A 23,434-nucleotide genomic window follows, 5' to 3' on the forward strand; every position below is an offset into this window, starting at 1 on the left:
CACAAGGAAGAATACCCTTGCTAAAGTTAATGAACATTGAAACACAACATGAAACCAAGCATTCATAGTTTCATCAAATGCTTTATAAAGTAGTTTCAGTATAATAAACACAAAGAATAAATAAAAAATAAATCACAGGTAATTATCTCTATACAGCAAAGAAGCGAGAGCTTACTGCTTTACCGAGACCATTATACCCAAGTACACTGGGACGTCAGTTGTCCTGTTGTGATGTTTTTGGATTACTAGACTGTTAATCTGAGTACTTTGTCACTATGACTGATATTTTCATTCATGGCTAATTAGCATTTTTTTTAAATAAATTACTTATATTGGCTGCTTGAGGTTGCAGTAAATAAGATTGGTCAATAACTGAGCCTCCAGTCTGCTTGTAATACAATCAGTTTTATTGACCTTTATTTCATTTATAGAGGTATCTCTTACACATCATGCTGTTGTTTAGGAAGCTACCAGTTTGAAGTGACATATTACAGGACATTTGATCAAATGCAAGCAAACAATGAAGTAATGTTAGGTTACAAAAAGCTATAAGAAATCAAAGTGGTGTTGTGTGTATACATGATGTTTTATACACCTGCGCTTTGAGCCACACCACTGCAATTCCATACTATGAATATGACAACGAAGGGGAACGATTGAGTTTACACATTCATTTAAGTGATGTAATCAAGTTGAAAATGATATAGGAGAACAGAAAGTGTTACCCCTTTACCAGGCTCATGGATTTCCAAATATGTGGCAACAGTAGTTTCTGCTCCATACTCACCTGTCAGTCATGCATATATATTTACGATGCATTCAGAAAAACTAGCATCTTCATTTACAGAATTGGATTAGAGATAATCTTTTCTAGTTGACCAGCCTGGGAAAATGCCAATAGCCTAATCTCTTCTTGAAGGCAGAGTATTAGCACGGAATTAATACAAAGGGTAAACATATGTCCAAGATTTATCAAGTGAAAGAAGTCCGCACATGATGCGACCTGATATACATCTTACCAATAAGGATTCACTGAGGCTCCTGGAATCTCCACCAATGCAGCCGGAGAAGGTGTTGGGCACAGGGTATGTAGACAGATCTCTCCTGATTGCAAGAAACCATTATCAGTTGAAATGTCACTCCAGTTTCTTTGCTGTGTTGGCTCATGACCCTATTATATAGCTGGTACTGTTGAGTAAAAATGATTACAGAATTTCCAATGGATTAGACCAAGTATTTCATTGTTTCATACCTGGATCATAGTCTTCAGTCACAAACACCGAGACGTTCATAAGCCAGGACTGAGGCTGTCTCTATCTCCGTACAGACATAACTGCGTTTATGAATTTACTTGTTCTTCTTTGTCTGCCATACACCACTTTATGCAGAGTACAAGCCGCTATTGTGGGATTTCTTTACTACTCTCTCAGTTATGGGGTTCAGTTCTCCATGTGTCACTCCATCTTTTACATGGGGTTTCCAAAAGTATTACCATCACTTTCACTGCACAGTTTCAATTTGAATTATTATTATTATTATTATTATTTTTTTATAGTTGTTCCTTTTTGTTTTTGCTGCCGGGTCATGAGGGTTGTTGAGTCACTGTAGCTGTTCCTAGACCAATAGCATTTGCACGTTATAACAGGGTTTATCTGTTGATAAAAAAATCATGACTGTTTAAAGTTTTTCTGACATCTACATTTTTGGTGTTTTTCTGCCTTGCAGTTGTAATTTAATGGTGTCTTGGAGCTGATGAGTCCCTGAAATTCTTCTCACATGTAAGTTATAAGCATGTTTTTTTACCTCTGTGGATTAGCTGATAGTGGTTAAGGATGACAAATAACTGAACATCCTGACACATTCAATGAATCTGCGTGGCTTTTCTCATGTGTGCTTTGCTGACGCGTCAATCGTGTGCTTGACTGTAAAAGCTCTTCCCGCATTCACTGCACCTGTATGGTTGGTCTCCTCTTTGCATTTACTGATGTGTCCACAGTGACTCTGACTGAGTAAAGATCTTCCTGCATCGATTGCACCTTTGCTTTTTTCTTCTGTATTTGTTGATGATATTTCAGAACCGATGATCAATTACAGCTCTTCTCTCACTGAATGCATCTTTATGGTTTTTCTCCAGTGTGTGTTTGTTGATGATTTAATAGTGTTGATGAATAGGTAAAGCTCATGCCACACTCACTGCAGCTGTATGGTTTTTCTCCTGTGTGTATTCGCTGATGAGATTTCAGGTTAGATGACTGATTAAAGCTCTTTCCACACTCACTGCATCTATATGGTTTTTCTCCAGTGTGTGTTCGATGATGATCCAATAGTGCCACTGACTGAGTAAAGCTCTTCCCACATTCAGTGCACCTGTATGGTTTTTCTCCTGTGTGTATTCGTTGATGAAATTTCAGATTTGAAAATCGATTAAAGCTCTTCCCACACTCACTGCATCTGTATGGAGGATTTCTGATGTGTCTTTGTTGATGGGATTCTAAGTTTGATGAGGCAGTGAAGCTCTTGCTTCTTGCACAGTCACTGAAGTTATTCGTTTTTCCTCTTGTCTGTGCTCTCTGGTGTATTCTACGTTTTGATGATTCAAAAAAGCTCTTCCCACATTCGCTGCAGCTGCATGTTTTTTCTCCTGTGTGTATTCGTTGATGAGATTTCAGATTTGATGAATGATTAAAGCACTTCCCACACTCACTGCAGCTGTAATGTTTTCCTCCAGTGTGTATTTGTTGATGATTCAATAGTGTTGTTGAATGAGTAAACCTCTTTCCACATTCATTGCACCAGAATGGTTTTTCTCCTGTGTGTATTTGTTGATGATTATTCAGATTTGCTGATCGGCTAAAGCTCTTTCCACACTCACTGCAACTGTATGGTTTTTCACCAGTGTGTGTTCGCTGATGATTCAATAGTGTCTGTGAATGGGTAAAATGTTTTCCACATTCAATGCATTTGTATTTTTTTTCTCCTGTGTGTATTCGCTGATGAGATTTCAGATTTGATGACTGATTAAACCTCTTCCCACACTCACTACATATATATGGTTTTTCTCCAGTGTGTGTTCGTTGATGATTTAATAGTGTCATTGAGTGAGTGAAGTTCTTCCCACATTCATTGCACCTGTACGTTATTTCTCCTGTGTGTATTCGCTGATGAGATTTCAGATTTGATATTCTGTTAAAGCTCTCCCCACAGTCACTACATCGGTATGGTGTTTTTCCAGTGTGTCTTCGCTGATGAGATCTTAAGGCTGATGGGTCACTGAAGCACTTACCACATTCACCACAGGTGTATGGTTTTTCTCCTGTGTGTATTCGCTGATGTGTCCTTAATGCTGATGACCCTTTAAAGCTCTTCCCACATTCATTACAGCTGTATGGTTTTTCTCCTGTGTGTATTCGCTGATGAGATTTCAGATTTGATGAATGATTAAAGCTCTTCCCACACTCACTGCATCGGTATGGTTTTTCTCCTGTGTGTGTTTTTTGATGATTCAATAGTGCTGATGACAAAGTAAAGCTCTTCCCACATTCATTGCAGCTGTATGGTTTTTCTCCGGTGTGTATTCGCCGATGAGATGTCAGTTTTGAGGACTCCTTATAACTCTTGCCACATTCACTGCACCAGTATGGTTTTTCTCCTGTATGTACTCGCTGATGGGCCAAGAGTTGCACTGACTGCTTAAAGCTCTTCCCACATTCACTGCACCTGTATGGTTTTTCTTCTGTGTGGAGTCGGTGATGGGCCATGAGTTGCACTGCTGATTAAAGTTATTTTCTCATTCACTGCACCTGTATGGTTTTTCTTTTGTGCGGATTGGGTGATGGCCCATGAGTTGCACTGTTTTATTTAAAGCTCTTCCATTATTCACTGCACCTGTTTGGTTCTTCTCTTGTGTGGAGTCATGATGGGCAGTGAGTTGCACTTAGTAAAGCTCTTCCCACATTCACTGCACTTGTATGTTTTTTCTCTTGTGTGTGTTTGCTGACGTGTGTTTAGTTTTGCTGCTTCAACAAAGCTTTTGCCACACTCACTGCACCTGTATAATTTGTCTCATGTGTATCTTCATTAATGAGACATTAGAGTTGATAAACCATCAAATACATATCCAAGATCACTGCACCTGTGTGGTTTTTCATCAAGTGTATATTTGCCCATGAGATGCTATATTTGATGACCCACTGAAACCCTTGCCACGCTCACTGCACGCCTTTCTCCTGTGTGTATTCAATGATGTGAGGTTAGATTTGATGATTGATCAAAGCTCCTTCCAAACTCGCAGCACCTTGACCGTTTGTGTCCTGCCTACACCTGCTAGTCTGATGTAAATTAGGATGTCTGAGTAAAGCTTTTCCCCCTAGCCACTGCATGCATTGGGTCTCTCACATATGTGATTTTCCTGAAGTGAGGGTGGAGCCCATATCTCTTCGCAAGGTGGCTTCTTATGTCTCTATGGTTTAGGGCATCTGGGTTAATTATGTTTAGAGACATGAAAAGTCTATGTTTGCCAATTGTTCATTGTGCCTACTGAAACATTATCGATATGATAACACTGAATGGATGCATGGAGTTTCCAATGTAGGTTCATCATTTTATATTGGTATACAAGCGCTTGCCACATGCTTCTCATTTTAGGTTTCTGCCTCTCTTTGATGCAACAAAGAAAGGACTAACACAGGGAAAGGATGTTATAAAGATGGGCACTGTTGCCACCAGCAACTATTAATCTCCAGAACCAAAAATGAGTGTATTATATTGATGGAGCGAGCTAGTGTTGTTCACCTGCTTCAATTTTGGAAAGTATTTGTGTGACTCCTAGGGTATGAATGTATTCAACTCAGAGACATGCAGCCACAGGGTAGCTCTTCTCTGTTTTCTCAGGCATGATTTGTTCATACTAAAGTTCCTCTTTATCTTGCTGGAAGCTTTTGTTTTAGAAAACTGGTTGCATTCACTTTCGACTCTTCTTCCATATATTTAATAAGTTTCCAGTAATTCAGCATGGGTCTGCTATCTGTTGAATGGAAAGTTATCTAAAATCAGCAGAATAATAGTCTATATGTGGATAAAAACAGAAAAAAACACTTCTAACAACCTTCCCTCCTTTAAACTACAAACAATAAGAGAACTGAATGGGACTTGGCCATGAAAACAACTATAAATGTAGCAGGGAACGTTGCTATTCTGAAACTTTGTACCCATTTCCATGTGTGCAAAAGAAATAGCCAAAGAAAAAAAATACATAAATAAATATTCGCCTATGCACATGCAGCAAACATCAGTGATAAAACCTGGATTTCTGCCATCATATTATTTGTAAAATACCTTAATCACTTTAAGTTATGAGTACAGAGGCCAGGCATTGATACACACCAGCAGCACTAAACCCAAAATATATGAAGAAGTAAACAGACATTTCGGAGGACATATTCTCGGATAACACACATCCCCTTATCCTCTTTCTTGCAATTGAGCTAAACTGGAATTTCAAGATCTTACTCAAAACTAAGAAATAAAATAACCACCTCCCCCTGAATATAAATATTGGTTTGTGTAAGAAATTGTGTTAATGGTTGAGGGGTGTGGAAGCCCCACTCAGGTAGCAAGTAAAATCCATGTCAGGATGAACCACAGAAAGTCACTTAATTAACCTGTGCTTAACCCTCTGATAGACTGACACAAATGCACTCAGGCTTAACTTAGAGGCAATGTCGAAAGTATTTATGCGTCAAAACACAACACAATAAAATACCAAACCATTTTAGAAAAATAAAGTGCTTTTTAATTAACAAAATGACACCAAGATCCAAAATCCAATCAGTAGAACTGGAGTTATGAATGAATTTTTAATGTTTTAGTGAAAAATAGAGCCAAAAAGAACAGCAAAGCAACCTACTGTGAGCAAGACCGGATCAAAGTCAAAAGCTAAGGCAGACAATGAAGGAACGTGGGTCGGATACAAGAGGGGAATTGGGCCTGGTCTTGGCTTACCTTCAAACTTATGAAAATTGTTGAAGATTTCCTGGAAAAGGTAAAGTCTTCAGTGGGGCAAGGCAGCAGGCTGTGTCCAAGGAGAGGTTGCCGGGGAACCACTGGAAGAGGGCATGATGAACAATTTTCCCTTCGGACTTAGACTATTTTTTTTTCAAAGTATCATTCCTCCAGTGGGACGAGTCAGCAGCATGTACTCGAAGATGGCTCCATGAGGCTGGATACCTTCATTTAGGGGTGCCACTGCAGAGAACAATGTAGTGGGTGCTGCGGGGAAGTTAATCCAACTATAAATGCACCTTCGTGGGATCAACTTGCAGGTACGTCCTTGTCTCCTCTCCATGCTCAGAGGAGTTTTTCTTTAAAAAGTTTGTAAGTCTCAGGTTTTACGGCTAGGCAGTAGCATTACCACCAACACCAATTCTAAGGGTCTTAGACCTGGAGGGCACTACTTGGGGGTTAGGCATCATACTGGCAGAGGCCAGGAGCAGCAGGGGTTAAAGCCTCTGGAGTTTGTTGTGGTCCTGTAGCTCACACCGGAGGCCAGTCAACTAGCTCTTGCAGTCACTCTGGTGGTCCTGGGTTCGAGGACCAGGACCTGTCTTCTTTTCTCAAGCAGAAGGGCAATTCTTCCAGCAGCAGGGCAGGTCTCCCGGCAACAGGCAGCAAAGCAGTCGTCCTTTCAGGTTTTCCACAGGTCTAGAAGAGTTCGGATTTGGGGTCAGAGAGTGCCATCTTTTATCCCTAATGCCAGCATTTGTGTGGGAGGCAACACCTGGCACACTCTTCTGCCCTTCCTGGGTTTGACACCCCAATATCTGGGGTAAATAGGTCTAGTGTCATGTCCTTTGTGTGTGCACGGTGGATGTTGTGTAGCCATTTTAGTTATAGCTCCATGCACGTTATTTTAACACACTAGGCCGCTGTGCACTTTAACCCAGTTATATTTTATTCAGCTTTGTCTTATTATTGTTAAAATAACCATTTCTACAGTCTTTTTTTATTTTCTGTTTATCTAACTGCTTTTTGCCTAGGCCAGCACTCTGTTCTCAAACAAGACATTCTTGATCACTCTGTGCTTCTTCCAAGGCTACACCACGTTACATTGCAGGTGAATGTGGTAGAAGTTTAGTCTCCAACATTCTTAGAAAATACACATCCTTACGTAGGGACATTTTCTCAGAACATCAGTTGTGTTGTTATAAGAACACTTCCTTGTCCCTTACACGTTAGAGGGAGATTCCAGCCAGTGAACCACAACTGTATGCGGATTGCTGAATGCTTCGCTACAGATGCTAACGCAGACCGCAGGCCTTTGCTCAGGTTTGGGGGTTGATGTCTTCCCAGGGGAATCTGAAGGGCAGATTTAGAGCTTAACATGCTGTGCTCGATCATAACCTGAAAGGGATTAGTCCATTGATTATAGTGACAATATGATAGCGTTGTTTTTATGCTTCACTTTTCTCGTCACAATTTTAATACTGTCATGTTGTGTCGTCCTGGTTATTGCAGCTCACGCTTTGCTATCTAAGATGCAGATGTTTTATTAAGTTCATTACTGAAACCTATACTGCTTCTGTTTGTCATTTATATATGAAACTGGATTGTAAATGAGCGAAACGGATGAGACATGAGTGACCACGACTTCCCTGAGAAGCTAAGTATGTCATGCACTCAGCTGCCCAGTCATCACTATCCTTGGGTAGAAACGAGGCACTGCTAGTTATCCGGAGCAAAACCCGGATTGGAGCGACAGATGTCACCCGCAGTGGGTTAGACTTAGGCACTCATTACTACCCTGGCGGTAAATTCCGCTTACCGCCGTGCAGAAGACCGCCGACATACTACTGCGGCCGCAGAATTCCGCTACAGGTATTACGACCCAGAGCCCGGAATCCGCCACAATACAGACACCCACACAAGTCCGCCACACCAAAGGTCAGTGATAAACTGGCGATAACAAAACCGACACCGTCACGTCAACAGGAATACGCCCACACTATCACGACCCACGAATCAATACGGTGGTCTTTCAACCGCGGTAAACCATTGGCGGTACACACCGCCACGCTCAAAATACACACACATATACAAAACACAACCACGTTGGACAATTCGAAATACACACACCTGATACACATACACACACCACACACTCACACCACTATAAAACACACACCCACATCACCCGCAAACCCTTACTACCAGAAGTTTGAAACCACGCCAGAGAGAGAGACTACCAAAAACAACACCAGCATCCACAGAGGTACAACACCATCACTTACACAACATCCACGCACCTCAAACAACACACACCAACAACCCCCCCCTCACACATCACAACACACCACCTCACACATCACCCACACCACATCATGGCACCTCCACGACACCCCAGGTTCTCTGAGGAGCTCAGGGTCATGGTGGAGGAAATCATCCGGGTAGAGCCACAGCTATTCGGATCACAGGTGCAGCAGACATCCATTGCAAGGAAGATGGAGCTATGGCACAGAATCATCGACAGGGTAAACGCAGTGGGACAGCATCCAAGAACACGGGATGACATCAGGAAGAGGTGGAACGACCTACGGGGGAAGGTGCGTTCAGTAGTCTCCAGACACCAGATTGCTGTACAGAGGACTGGCAATGGACACCCACCTCCTCCCCCACAACTAACAACATGGGAGGAGCAAGTCTTGGCTATACTGCATCCTGAGGGCCTCGCAGGAGTAGCAGGAGAACTGGACTCTGGTAAGGCAAGTCTTTACTACTATATCCCCCCACCCTACCTGCATGCCATCACATACTCCCACCCTTACCCTCACACCCATCACCCCAACAACCCACAGATACCCCACCAACACAACCCACACATCCCAAAACCAAGCCCTGCATGTAACACCAATGCATGGACACCAATCACCCAAGCATGTCCAGTAGAGAGACTCACTCATGCCCCAAAATCACCAATCACACAAGGACCAAGCCAATAATGCAAGCACTGGAGTACAGGGTCACTCACCCATTGCACATGATGGCACACACAGATACAATAACTATGCATTTACACCCCAACAGGACCCCTACCCAACGTCACCGGACAGGAGGTGCCAGACATATCCAGTCCCCCTACAGAAGAGGCCCACAGTGAGGACAGTAGCTCTGCACAACAGGATCAAATGAACCAGCCCGGCCCATCAGGGACCTCGGGACAGTCGGTTCCCCTGACACTGGCACAAGCCACCATAGAGCCTCCCCCCTCAGGAAACACCAGCACAGCACCCACCCAGCGGGACCATCCCTCTGTCCCCAGGACACGTCAATCAGCAGTGTGTCCACCAATACAGGGAACCCAGGCAAACCCACCAACCCCAGAAAATCAGGGACCTGGGTGCAGTGACAGTGGACACACGGTTCAGGGGACAGAGGCACAGGATAACAGGGAAACTGGGAGGGCTGCTGTGTGACAGGGGGAGGACAGGCCCCGGGAACCCACTCTCCACGAGGCACTCTCTAACATCATGGGAGCTTACCATCATTCCCAGGAGACGATGGCAACGGTACTGTCCAAGCTTCAGGAGACCCAGCGGCTGCAGGAGGAACACTACCTTGGGATCAGGGGGGACTTGAAGTCCATTAACACCACCCTGGTCACCATTGCAGGGGTGCTGGCAGACCTCACCAACACCAGGAGGGACACAGTGGCACAACAAGGGGCCCCTGACACTAGCCCGGACGATGAACAGCCCTCCACCGGCGCTAGTGGACAGGAGGCACCGCCACAGGAACAACAAAACACCAGCACCCCACCCCCTGCAGATGGAGAACCACCCCGCAAACGGTCCCTGAGATTCAGGAACAGCACTGAGAACAAAGCCAAGACCCCCGTCAGGAAATGAGACCCCCCTGAATGTCACCCTTCTGTCCCACTATGTCACCCTGTCCATCCTTAAACTGCCATTGCTCCACTTCCTATGCCCCTTTGGACAATGCACCTGTGAAACAAATAGACTGGACTCTGCCATCCCCCCAGCCCATTTTACAAACCCCTCCACTTATTTGCACAGGAATAAACACACTTCAATCACAAAACAATCTGGAGTCAGTCTGTGCTTTCACAAATGTGTAATTGCAATAACTATGGAATATAGCAATGTCAATTTACTTGTTCACATACCAATGTAACACAGCTGTAGGCCAACAGTAAACATAGCACATGGCACAAAGTGGGACCCAAATCTGTGAAATGGAAAGTTAAAGTGACAAGTCAGGGTCCATACACTAAATGAAAATGAGACACTTATGCTAGTTCCAACAATAGAATGAGATGTGGGAAGCAGTGGCATCTTCTTACCCGTGTCTCACTTGAAGTATTGCCTGATGATGTTGTTTCGGTTGTCGATATCCTCTTCTTCTCCCTCCTCTTCTTCACTGTCCACAGGCTCCACAGCTGCCACAAGACCACCATCTGGCCCATCCTCCTACAGAAAAGGCACCTGGTGTTGCAAAGCCAGGTTGTGCAGCATGCAGCAGGCCACGATTATCTGGCACACCTTCTTCGGTGAGTAGCAGAGGGATCCACCTGTCAGATGGAGGCACCGGAATCTGGCCTTCAGGAGGCAGAAGGTGCGCTCGATCACCCTCCTAGTTTGCCCATGTGCCTCATTGTAGCGTTCCTCTGCCGTTGTCCTGGGATTCCTCACTGGGGTCAGTAGCCATGACAGGTTGGGGTAACCAGAGTCACCTGCAAATGTCGAGGGACAACTGACTAACCCACAGAGACACACACTAACCCACAGGGACAGCCCCATACCCAGACACCTATTCACACTGTATTGGGTCCTTGGCCTCACCTATTAGCCACACACAGTGCCTCTGGAGTTGCCCCATCACATAAGGGATGTTGCTATTCCTCAAAATGTAAGCGTCATGCACAGAGCCTGGATACATGGCATTTACATGGGAGATGTACTGGTCTGCCAAACACACCATCTGCACATTCATCAAATGGTAGCTCTTCCGGTTTCTGTACACCTGTTCATTCCTGCGGGGGGACAAATGCCACATGTGTCCCATAAATGGCACCAATAATGTTCGGGATATGTCCCAGGGCATAGAAGTCATCTTTCATTGTGGGCAAATCCTCCACCTGAGGGAAAACGATGTCGCTGCGCATGTGTTTCAGCAGGGCAGATAACACTCTGGACAACACGTTTGAGAATATTGGCGACTGTTGTTTGAAAAGACCCTCTGGCCAGGAAATGGAGTACAGACAGGACCTGCACTAGAGGGGGGATTCCTGTGGAATGGCGGATAGCTGACATCAGGTCCGGCTCCAACTGGGCACACAGTTCCGGGATTGTTGCACGATCAAGTCAGTAAGTGACCAGGATTTGTCTCTCTTCCATTGTTGACAGGTCCACCAGGGGGCTGTACACCATAGGATGCCGCCATCTCATCACCTGCCCCAGCGGACGTGCCCTATGGAGGAGAATAGCGAGCAGAGAGTCATCCAACACTGAGGTATCACAATGTTTAATTTTCAGAAACGTAATAAATCCGCAATGTGCTGGTATTTGTCTATATTCCCGGCCTAGATAGGAGTGACACAGTTAACATCCATCCCATGTGGCCTCCTGAAATGGCGGCTACCTGACCTGTAAGGTGGGACAAGGGGATATGAGGTAACTGCGCTGGCGTTCTACACCGTCGCGGTGGGCGGTCGAAGACCGCGGCACAATGCAACATTGGTTAACATTGGGCCCTATTGGTCCCAGGAGCCAATAACGATGTACGCTGGCGGTGACGGTATGCACCGCCGCAGACGTGACCGCCATTTTCTGTCTGTTCCCTTACTTGATACCTGACCTTCAACAGGAGAGGACCTAGACTGCAAGTGCTGCTGTGACCTCAGTCTGGAAGCAACAATGGCTCACGTGTCTGGGTGGGGGAGGTGGGCAGTGGGTTCCCCTAGGCCAGGGCGAAGTTTGTAGTCAAGGTCACTTGTGAGGCAGGCTATGTGGCACCCCAACCCCAGCAGTGGTAAGAGCCATCTACATCTAGTCAGGCTCCCGTGACTTCCAGGTGTGCAGAAATTGGTGTTAGGCCTCGTACCCTATGGTCAGGTGAAATTTCTAGGAACTGTTAGTGCATGGTGTAGTGCAGAGGGCTGCTCCATGTGTGTTGTATCCACCAACGGTAGTGGTGTTGCATGCACTGAACATGTCTTTCTTCTGTCTTTCCCACCCATTTTGTGGTCTCCCTGTTCTTGTGTGCAATAGCATCATCAGGCGGAGGAGCACTGGCACTGGAGCAGGAGGGAGCTGCAACCCACTTGGCCCTGGAGGGCGAAACAACGGAGTCTGAAGCCACCAGTGGGACGGAGGGCGAGGGGAGCTCCACGGCGGGGACAGGAGCAGACAGCAGTGACAGTGACTCCTCCTCTGATGGGAGCTCCCTTGCGGTGGCGGGCACCTCTGTGCCCACCGCACCAACAGGTACAGCCCCCACCCCCCCTACCAGCACCGCCCTCCCAGCAGCCCCTCAGCATGTGTCCCGTGCCCGCTCACCCAGGAGGGTGGGCCTCTCCTTCGCCCCAGGCACCTCAGGCCCTGCCCCAGTCAGCCACGCTGCCTCAGTGAGAAGGCTATTGACCTCCTGAGATCCCTCACTGTGGGGCAATCTACCATTGTGAATGCCATCCAGGGTGTCGAGAGGCATTTGCAACAAACAAATGCATACCTGGAGGGCATTCATTCTGGCGTGGTGGCCCAACAGAGAGCATTTCAGGCTCTGGCCTCAGCACTGATGGCAGCAATTGTCCCTGTGTCCAGCCTCCCCGCCCTCCAACTGCCTCCACCCAGACCCAATCCCCTGTACCTCAGCCTATCCCAAGCGCACCATCAGACCAGCATGCACACTCATCAAAACACAAGAGTGGCTCAGGCAAACATAAGCACCACACATCCCACAGGCACTCACACAAGCACCACCCCCATGGAGACACAGCAACATCCACAGCCTCCACAGTGTCCCCCTCCTCCACATCTCCCTCCTCCCTCCCAGTCTCCTCTCCACTCACACCTGCATGCACTACATCCTCAGCCACTGCCTCCATCACCAGCACGCCCATCACCACACACCGCTAACGTGCACTCACCACCCCCACTACATGCACACATCCCCAGTGCCCTCTAGCAGTGTGTCTGTGAGCCCTCCTCCCAAAGTACACAAACGCAGGCACACACCCACCCAACAGCCATCCACTTCACAACAGCCTCTGGCCCATGCACCTTCACCCAATTCAGCAGAAATACACCTCCTACAACCACTACCTCTGCCTCCACTCCCAAACCCCCTTCATCTTCCCGTCCCAGTGTGTCTAAGAAACTCTTCCTGGCTAACATTGACCTCTTCCCTACACCCCCCCCGTCCTTCCCCTAGGGCCAGGCTTTCCAGGTCCCAGCACCTCAGCCACCAAATTCCCAGCCACAGTGGTGCCAGCAACTGCAGGGTCATGGAGTGCGCCACCCATCAGGGCTGCCAGTGTGCCACATAGCGAGGGCAAGGACATTCCACCACCTGCCAAGGTGAAAAAGGTGCCCACATCCCAGAGGGAGAAGCCAAAAGTACCAGCCACCAAGGGCTCAGCAAAAACCAAAGGGGATAGTGGCAAGACAACTGCGGCACCATCAAAGCTGGGGAAGGGTCAAAAGCTGAAGAGCCGGTCAGGAGAGGGCATGGTGGCACCGACTGAGGGACCAGTGTCACACTTTCTGTCCACGACCACGCCAACCTGTACGGAGGCGAACACCGCTAGCTGCCCCGCCACCACAACCGCCACCTGCACCGGCACGTCTACAGCCTCAGCGACAGTCCCCAGCCTCTTCCCCAATGGGCAGCCATCCGAGGCTGCAGGAAACGTCCTGCTGTGTCCCTCTGCAGGTGCTGACCCATGCACCGCCGCCAGCACCGCAGCGACAGACACCGCCGCAAGCACCGCGGCGTCCTCGGACACAGGCACCACCGCTGACATGGCTACCATCCCCAGTAGTCAGTCGTCTGAGGCTGGAGGAGAGTTCTTGGACCCTGGGCAGCTTCCATGAGGCATTTGTTCCATCACTGTTTACACCTGCAGGGGGAAGGCGCAGCTGCAGCAGTGTGGGGTATGTCGCGCCTCCATGGCGTATCATGCTACCTGAACCTCGCCAACCTCGTGGCACGCACACCAAGGTGAGGGAACTGTACCGGCCACACTGCACGTGGAGCACTCTGGGCACAAATCCCCCTCCAGAACCAGTGGAGAATGACATCCACTACCTCTGTCCTTGGCAGGATGAAGCACTCTGGGCACTAAGCCCCCTCCAGAACCAGTGGATAATGGCATTCACTACCTCTGTCCTTGGCAGGATGAAGCACTCTGGGCACCAGGCCCCCTCCAGAACCAGTGAAGAAAGGCATCCACTACCTCTGTCCTTGGCAGGATGAAGCACTCTGGGCACCAGGCCCCCTCCGGAACCAGTGGAGTATGACGTCCACTACCTCTGTCCTTGTTAGGATGAAGCACTCTGGGCACAAAGCCCCCTCCAGAAACAGTGGAGAAAGGCATCTACTACCTCTGTCCTTGGCAGGATGAAGCACTCTGGGCACCAGCCCCCCCGACCCCCCCAGAACCAGTGTAGAAAGGCATCCACTACCTCTGTCCTTGGCAGGATGAAGCACTCTGGGCACAAACCCCTTCTAGAACCAGTGTAGAAAGGCATCCACTTGAGAGACTGTGGCTTTGCACTCCCCAGGATAAAGCAGTGGGCAAACCATCCACTGGAGAGACTTGAGAGACTGTGGCTTTGCACTCCCCAGGATAAAGCAGTGGGCAAACCACCGACTTGAGAGAATGTGGCTTTGCACTCCCCAGGATAAAGCAGTGGGCAAACCACTCATTGGAGAGAATTGATAGACTGGCGCTTTGCACTCCCCAGGATAAAGCAGTGGGCAAACCACCCACTGGAGAGACTTGAGAGACTGTGGCTTTGCACTCCCCAGGATACATCAGTGGGCATGGAGCCCCCTCGTGCAGCAGTGGTGTCATGCGTTCATCCGGCTGAGGTGTCCCCCCTCCCCCTGAGGTGCCTGTATATTTTCGATCTGATGCCCCAGCAATGTTCTCACCGTTTCGAGTCAGGTATCATGTTTGGGCCTCACCCATGCATTTTGGACCCACTGGTCCACGGACAATGATTAGTACACTATCCAGACTTGTGTATTTGCTGTACATATTTGTATTTACAGATTTTTTTAAATTGCACTATCAGAATTTTATTGATTACAATTGTTACAATCATTTACTTTTGTCATTGTGTTCTTCCAGGGGGCGAGGGGGTCTATATGTAATGTTGCTGCATGTATTTGTGTGTATGGTGTTGTGGGTGAGGGTGGTATTGCGTGTTGCATGTGTGTGTCACTCTCTTTTACCTCCCACCCTCCCCTGTGTTGTAGGTGCAGTACTCACCATGGTCGTCGACGGAGTCTTTGCTGCTCCTGATACAAGAAGAGGAAGAGCAGCATTGGTAACACCTGTAGTTCGGGCTCCATGGCGTCCTGGTTCCTCATTGGGTGTCGAGAGGTGAGTGTTTTCCCTTCTGTGTACTGTTTCCGCCGTGCTTTTGATAGCGTTGGTTCTGCCCCAGAAAAGGTGGCGGATAGGCTTCTTGTAATAGGGTGGGCGGTACTTTGTCTCCCGCCTGTCCGTTGGCGGTGACCGCCGCGCTTTTTCATTTCTTCCGCCGTGGCGGTCGGAGTGTTAAAGTGGCTGTCTATGTTGGCGGTTTCCGCCATGGTTGTAATCCCTTTTTTTTTTTTCCACCAGCCTGTTTGCGGTATTACCGCCGCTTTAACACCGACCGCCAGGGTTGTAATGAGGGCCTTAGTCTCCCACAATGCGGGCGATTCTGCCACTCAAAATCCAGTAGTCTCATTAGAATAATGAGAACCTACGCAATGGGGGAAAGGCGTCTGAAGTGTAAGTGGGGTTTGGAGCAGCTCTCCCCCAACCATCCCGGCTCAATGTCCTATCCCGTCACACCCAAATCCCCTTTGTCCACATGTCTAGGAGGAATACACATCTCACAGCAGGTCAAGTCAGTCACCTGATCCAGTACACTGGCAGAAAGACGCACTGGTTTAGGCACACAAAATGCCAAGATTCTTAAAGTGGCATTTCCAGGGTTGTGACTTACAATTTAAATTTACTGTTAGACCTGACAGCCTTTGAGTGGTCACCACCAAACTTTTTGCCAGCCTCCCTCCACTTTTCTGGCTCTGTGTTTGCTGGTTTTAGGTCTCTGTGCACTTAACGACTGGTAACCAGTGCTAAAGTGCATATGCTCGCTCCTTTAAACATAGTAATATTGGCTCATACCCAATTTGCAAATTTAATTTACTTGTAAGTCTCCAGTAAAGTGCACTACATGTGCCCAGGGCCTGTAAATTAAATGCTACTAGTGGGCTTGCAGCACTGATTTGGGCCACCCACATAAGTAGCCCAAAGTAGCCATGTCTCAGGGGTGCCATTGCAAGGCCTGTGTGTGCAGTTTCACTGTCACTTCGACTTGGCATTTAAAAGTACTTGCAAAACCCAAACCCCCCTTTCTCTACATAAACGTCACCCTTAAGGTAGGCCCTAGGTAACCCATAGGGCAGGATGCTATGTAGGAAAGAGGCAGGACATGTACCTGTGTGTTTTATATGTCCTGGTAGTGGAAAACTCCTAAATTCGTTTTCCACTGCTGTGAGGCCTGTTCCTTTCATAGGATAGCATTAGGGCTACACTCATACACAGTTTGAGTGGTAGAGGCTGATCTGAAAGGCCTGAGACATGTTTTAAAGTGCTACTTTAGTGGGTAACACAATGAGTGCTGTAGGGCCACAAATAGTAATTAATTTACAGACCCTGGATATACCTAGTGCCACATATTACTAGGGACGAACAAGTAAATTAAGTGTGCTGTTCAGGTGTTTTAGCAAGAGCGCACAACCACTTTAGCACTGGTTAGCAGTGGTAAAATGCACAGATCCCTTATGCCAGCACAAACAAGGTCAGAAACAGAAGACAAAGATCTGGGTGTCATCCTACCCAGAGGGCCAAATGTAACAGTTTGCAATTAAGTTTAACTTAAAGGTGAGTTTCTTAGGATCTTCATTATTTATTCCTTAAATAGCAGTAACTTGCCGTTGGTTTTACAGCAAGTAAATACCATGTTGTATAAGCTCCGAAGGAGAGAGCCAATAGCAATATTACACCACAAATGTTCTATTGCTGATTGTTTAAATAGTGCCCCAAACTATAACCAGTAAACAGAACTGAGCAGAAACCAGAGCTGCATAATTTCCTATGAACAGATAGATCTATGGCTCTTCAGATGTTATATTATGTTATTACGTTATGGGAATTTGTAAAGTGCACTACTATAGGCAAGGGCATACTTGTGCTTCATAGTGTCACACATCATTTTATATTTGAAATGATCTGCCTTCAAGATGAAAACATTAAACACCTCTCTGATCTAGCATGTCACTTTTTACAAGCCTTCAAATTCATGGTCCCCAAGCATTTGGTCCATCTCAGATGACGAAAGTCTTATTATGCTCTTAAACAGCCATGTCTTTCACACCTGGTTTGCACACAGGGCCAACCTCCAAGGGCTCTTTTAGCCTCGGGGACCACTACCTCCCTGGGGCTTTATTTTATAAAGGACGGAGGCTGCGTGGACCTCCCCCAGGGCTTAAATATCCCACAGAGACAAACATCCACCCGGGGCTAAAACTTGAATGATGCGGGGCTATGCGGGCCCCCCACTCCTGGCCCCTGGGGATCACCACCTCCCCAGGGAAAGAAACATAATTTAAAGTGGGAGCCTCCCCAGTCATTTTTGGCCCGGGTCCCACCAACTTCCTAGGGTCGGCCCCTGACAATTAAAGGAACAGAGCAATGTGACCCCCCCCTAATGAAGCCCTTGATGACCCTGGTGACTGCCACATTGCCCATCGCCGGCTCCTGCTATCTCCTGAGGTGCCCACCCTCAGGAGATAGCGGTTTGCTTTCACCTGGCAGGTGCTGTGACAGAACAAACATATCCTATTGCAATTTATAGTCACACACCCATACAACATACTGCAATTTTCAGTCACTCACACATCTATACAACCAATCACATTCAGATACCCAGAAAAGCACTCAAACATCCAATTCACACACCCATACAGCCCACTCACACAACCACTCGCAGACCCTACACACACAATCACAGACTGACAAAACCAATTGCACATCCACAGAGCCACTCAAACACCTACTCACACAACTCTGCAGCCACTTACACACCCACTCACAGATCCAGAAAACACTTGCATACCTATACACTTAACAGACACCTACTCACACAGCCACAAAAGTCAGTAATACAGTTATATAAATTGCAATAAGATATGTTTGTATTCAATGTGTTGTTGTTTTGTATTGAATATGTGCTTTTGGTTGGGAAAGGATTTGCAGACCCACTGTGGAGCTGTCTGTAACACAACCAACAAACCCTTTACTTAGCTGGAGATCCATGGCTTATCCACAGATCCAAGTGAGACATTTAAAAAAAGGTATCAAAACAAAAAGAATCAGTAGGGAAAAAGGGTTGGCTCTGAAAAAAGCCTTTGTGTTTATGGAGTGTAGATGATGTTTGCACATAAAATAGGATACAGTCTTTTAAGTTGTTGAGGAATACCCCGTTGCCTGCATCTGTGAAATGGACTCCGTCTTTTTGATATATTCCGTCCATATCGAAGCTTAAGTTGTTGTGGTACATAGAGCCCATGTTGTGGTCTTGGAGAAATGCAGAAACACCTCTTTTGACATGTTTCCTGGTTTTCTCTATCTGTGGACAAAATTGGGTTGAGCACTGCCAATTCTGCCTATGGCAATGTTGGAGTACACCAAGGTAACATGTGCGAAAAGTGACATTCATTTATCAGAGGTATCCTTTGTTAAGATTTCCAGTCCTGCCACAGTAATTGTGGCTAGCTCATTGCCACCAGAGTGCACAACCATGAGGTCTGGATGTTGGCAATCTGCAATGCTTTCAACCAAAGGCAACAATCAATGCCACTTTAACTCTCTCTGGCCAACCCAAGTAATGTCTACGTCCCTGTCGATGCCACTCTTTCATGCACTCTCTCTGGCCCAAAACACAAAACTATGGTCCAGAATCCAGACTCTGACCATTTTGGAGGCAAGCAGGAGTAGCATACAGGAAAAGGCTGCAGCAGAATGAGGCACTTTTAAAGATGAAAGATAGTTACAATGGAGGACAGCAAGTAAAATATAAAAAAATATAGTTGATTGGATGGTAGAAATGTGCAAGGAACTACAATTAGGTACTGACTTTAAGAATAAATGTAACTAACTGTGGTTGGCTTTAGAAGAAAAATGGTATTGGTTGAGATAGGCTTGAAATTGCAAACAGTCTACCCCACCTACTACAGGTAATGCGAAGCTGGTATACTGTTGAGAGAAAGTCTTGTGGATTTTTGACCTACTGGTAGGGAGAGACTATTGGAAACAGTATTAAAAGGGAGCTAAAAGAGTATGAGGGAAGGAAAAGAAGAGACTGCAATGTAAAACTGAAAAGCAGACTGGTATACAAAGATTCCTCAGTAGGGAGGTATGTCTTGCAATTACATAATAAAATATAAATGAAAAGCACAGAGAACAGGTTGTTGAATGCTTTTAAGGGCTTTCATGTGGATCTGCGGATCCACTGTTGACCAAATGGGGGTCTGCACTGAGGCCTGTGGTGGATATATGGATCTGCAAAAAAAACTACCAAATTGGGCTTTTTTATAGGAAAGATGGAAAGGGTTAATAAATAGTGACCAATTAGAAGTGGTGTACCAAAAATAAAAGATGAAGTGAAGTCTGTCATTTACTGAGTACAGGAGTATGAGCACAGTGAGAATGGTAGCCATTATTGGTAATATTGTACTAAGAGTGGAGGAGCATTGCCATATTTCTGACTCGAGAATACCAACGGAAAACAGATACTAAAATAAAAGTTGGACAACAGCAAAGAGATTTTATAGGTATGTTAATTAGGGTGTACTATAATATAGTATATTTTAAAAAAATGTGTATATATAAGCAGAAAGAAAATATATAGCCTCTAGAAACAACAGTAAAAGGCACAATAGAAGGGAGGCTAGATGAGAACATTAATAAAAATACAGTGAGCAGCAAAGGAAGAAGAGGAATTACTAGACTGAAAATCATTTAAAAATCGCTTAAGCCTGTATGAATTAATGTGTTTGTAATTAGATGTGGGTGCTTGCTAATAATATGTCAATTATTAGTAAGTAATTTGTACCCACTGATGCAGGAAGGCACTTATACACCAGGTTACCCTCATCTACCCACCGCTCATATAGCCAGACAGTGACTGATACACTCAGTCACATCCCCATAAAAAGAATCTACTCATCCATTTTCTACCCTATACATCTACTTATATAGTCATTCACATATCCATACAGGCACTGTCACACCTCACTCACACACTTCAGTGTCACTGGTGTATGTGTTGTATCATGGATGTATTGCAATGTGTGTTTTCAGCATGTACGGATTGTGTGGTGCTGGAATGGCAATGGACAAGGGTGATTTTGTAGTGTGTTGAGTCATGCAGGTGGACACATATGGCTAAGGTACAGTGTGTGTGTGTGTGTGTGTGTGTGTGTGCCTTACCTCTTTTCCATAGCCACTGCCATTGTATGATGTCCGTTTGGTCTATCGGCGGACTTCCTCCGTCAAAAGTCTGCCAGCAGTACACCACCTGCATAGCTGAAACATCTAAATATGGTCAGTGGGAACCCACCTCTGTGATGGCTAGGAAGAGCGGTCTGTTGTAACGGTCTTCGGCTCAGCTGCAGTACATCTAAATATGGCGGGCAGAACACCATCTACTTGACAGAGTACTCGGTCCACCGCCGTTGCGGATTGGCGGTAATAACGTCAAGATCTAAATCATGCCCTATGTTAGTATTTTTTGTCGGCACACCCATTACAAATGCCACATTCGAATTGTTGATGTGTGCTTGAAAACTGAAGATGAAAACAGAGAAAAGTGGGTACAATTTTCACTGTATTAATTTGTGGAGGAAGGTTTTGATTTATCGACACAATAGATCATGTGCAAGTGTTACTATGACAAATTAGAAGACAAAAAAATACCTGTCTGAGCAATACACATTAAGTTAGAGATGGTTGAAATTCCAGGGCAACTTCGACATCTGTATGTTTATGAAGGAATACTCATAAAATCTATACACCCTTTTCAAGCAATAGTTCATATGGAACCAAAAAGTGGGAAACTACAATGGGGCTTAAACAGTTTTATATTTACCTTTAGATTTGAAATGCAATATTGAAACTGTGGGTGTAGAGAGAGATTTGAAAGAACCGCTGATTATTTCAGTGAAAGGTGTGCTAAAAAAAAAATAATAAGGTGTAGAAAGCTACATTGTGTCTTAAAGAGGAGAATAAGTACTATAAAGAAGTAGGTGTTGTCACACATGTATGTGCATAGAGGAAGTGCCTTCAAGTGGGAAGTTTGAAAAAGTGAATAGAAGTAGAACATAAGACATATATGAGCACTACAGTGTCCACCCTCCACATGCAAAAGAGATTATGGCCCTCATTCTGACCCTGGCGGTCTTTGACCGCCAGGGCGGAGGACCGCGGGAGCACCGCCGACAAGCCGGCGGTGCTTCAATGGGGATTCTGACCGCGGCGGTAAAGCCGCGGTCGGACCGGCACCACTGGCGGGGTCCCGCCAGTGTACCGCGGCCCCATTGAATCCTCCGCGGCGGCGCAGCTTGCTGCACCGCCGCGGGGATTCTGACCCCCCCTACCGCCATCCAGATCCCAGCGGTCGGACCGCCGAGATCCGGATGGCGGTAGGGGGGGTCGCGGGGCCCCTGGGGGCCCCTGCAGTGCCCATGCCACTGGCATGGGCATTGCAGGGGCCCCCGTAAGAGGGCCCCTAAATGTATTTCACTGTCTGCTGCGCAGACAGTGAAATACGCGACGGGTGCAACTGCACCCGTCGCACAGCTTCCACTCCGCCGGCTCGATTCCGAGCCGGCTTCATCGTGGAAGCCTCTTTCCCGCTGGGCTGGCTGGCGGTCTGAAGGAGACCGCCCGCCAGCCCAGCGGGAAAGTCAGAATTACCGCCGCGGTCTTTCGACCGCGGAACGGTAACCTGACGGCGGGACTTTGGCGGGCGGCCTCCGCCGCCTGCCAAGGTCAGAATGAGGGCCTATGTGTGGTGCCACTGAACTATATTTGAGGAAACAAGCTATAGGAGCTCTAATGAGTGTGTGGAAAAAAAAAGTAAAGGCTTGATGTTTTCCTCAACTAATTCCAACTGGAGTAGGCGGACAATATGATGACTGCCCTGTGCAAATACCTACAGTTGAGTATAGGTCCACAAGATTATATTTGTCTGGACTGTCATATGCTGTTAACCATGTTCTTAATGTACAAATTATGTCAGCAAAAGACTTTGGTGAAAAGTTAAAGGAAAATATGATTTGATTGCATGCCAACATGGGGCCAATGAGCACTGGTATTGTCGTCATGGTGAGCTCAAGTGTATGATGCAAAGTTTAGGTGCACCAACTTAGTTTGAAACACTGAGGTGTTCAGAGTATGCATGGGATGATTTACATGAGTTTTGAGAGAAGCAAACTCTAACATTAAAAGTATTGAATTGAAGACACCAGGATAACTTTGCTCTCTGGTCCAGAAAATGTTTGCTGGTACATTAAGCACAGATTTTAAGCTATGTTGTTCTTCATCTGCAACAGAAAAAAATATCTCTTGGAGAAAATACAGATTTCTTTAGGCAAAAAGAGTACCAAGCGAGAGGTGCCACTCATATTCATATGCTATTGTGGGTAAAGAATGCACCTAAATTTGGAACAGACACAGGTGAGCCTGTACTTTCTTTCATAGAACAGTATATGACATCTAGTATTCCAAAAGACAGTGCGGAAAACGGCCCAAAACAACAAGTACTGAATTTCCAAACACAAAAATGTTAAAACTACTGTTGACAGAAATACAGAGTAAAAGGAAATGTTTACAAAAAATGTTGCTTTGTATTTCAAAATCAGCTTTTTCAAAAGGAAGAGTGAACATTTTTAGGTTTGTAGTGAGACATAGACTTATCCATAAACCACCAGAAAAGACCTACAACCTCGGGAAAACAGAAGCTTTGAAATATATTAATGACTACAACTTGTTTTTTCGAAAATGTGGAAAGCCAATATGTATAGCTGTTGCTCGTTATGTTACTTTGTACATACAAAATCCCTGCTGAAAAGTCTCTAC

At 46.2% G+C, this 23,434-nt stretch overlaps 1 protein-coding gene across 1 annotated transcript in view; it reads right to left on the reverse strand.

Annotated features, from left to right (window-relative positions):
- The window catches only part of LOC138266967 (zinc finger protein 208-like), a 95,512-nt gene that overhangs the window by 8,396 nt on the left and 63,682 nt on the right, over positions 1–23,434 (reverse strand). The window contains 1 exon segment of the mRNA XM_069215775.1: positions 2,122–5,023. Within this exon segment, the coding sequence (XP_069071876.1) occupies positions 2,122–3,758 (1,637 nt within the window). The 5' untranslated portion in view covers positions 3,759–5,023.

Source organism: Pleurodeles waltl, chromosome 12, assembly GCF_031143425.1.
Source record: "Pleurodeles waltl isolate 20211129_DDA chromosome 12, aPleWal1.hap1.20221129, whole genome shotgun sequence".
NCBI classification, from domain to species: domain Eukaryota; kingdom Metazoa; phylum Chordata; class Amphibia; order Caudata; family Salamandridae; genus Pleurodeles; species Pleurodeles waltl.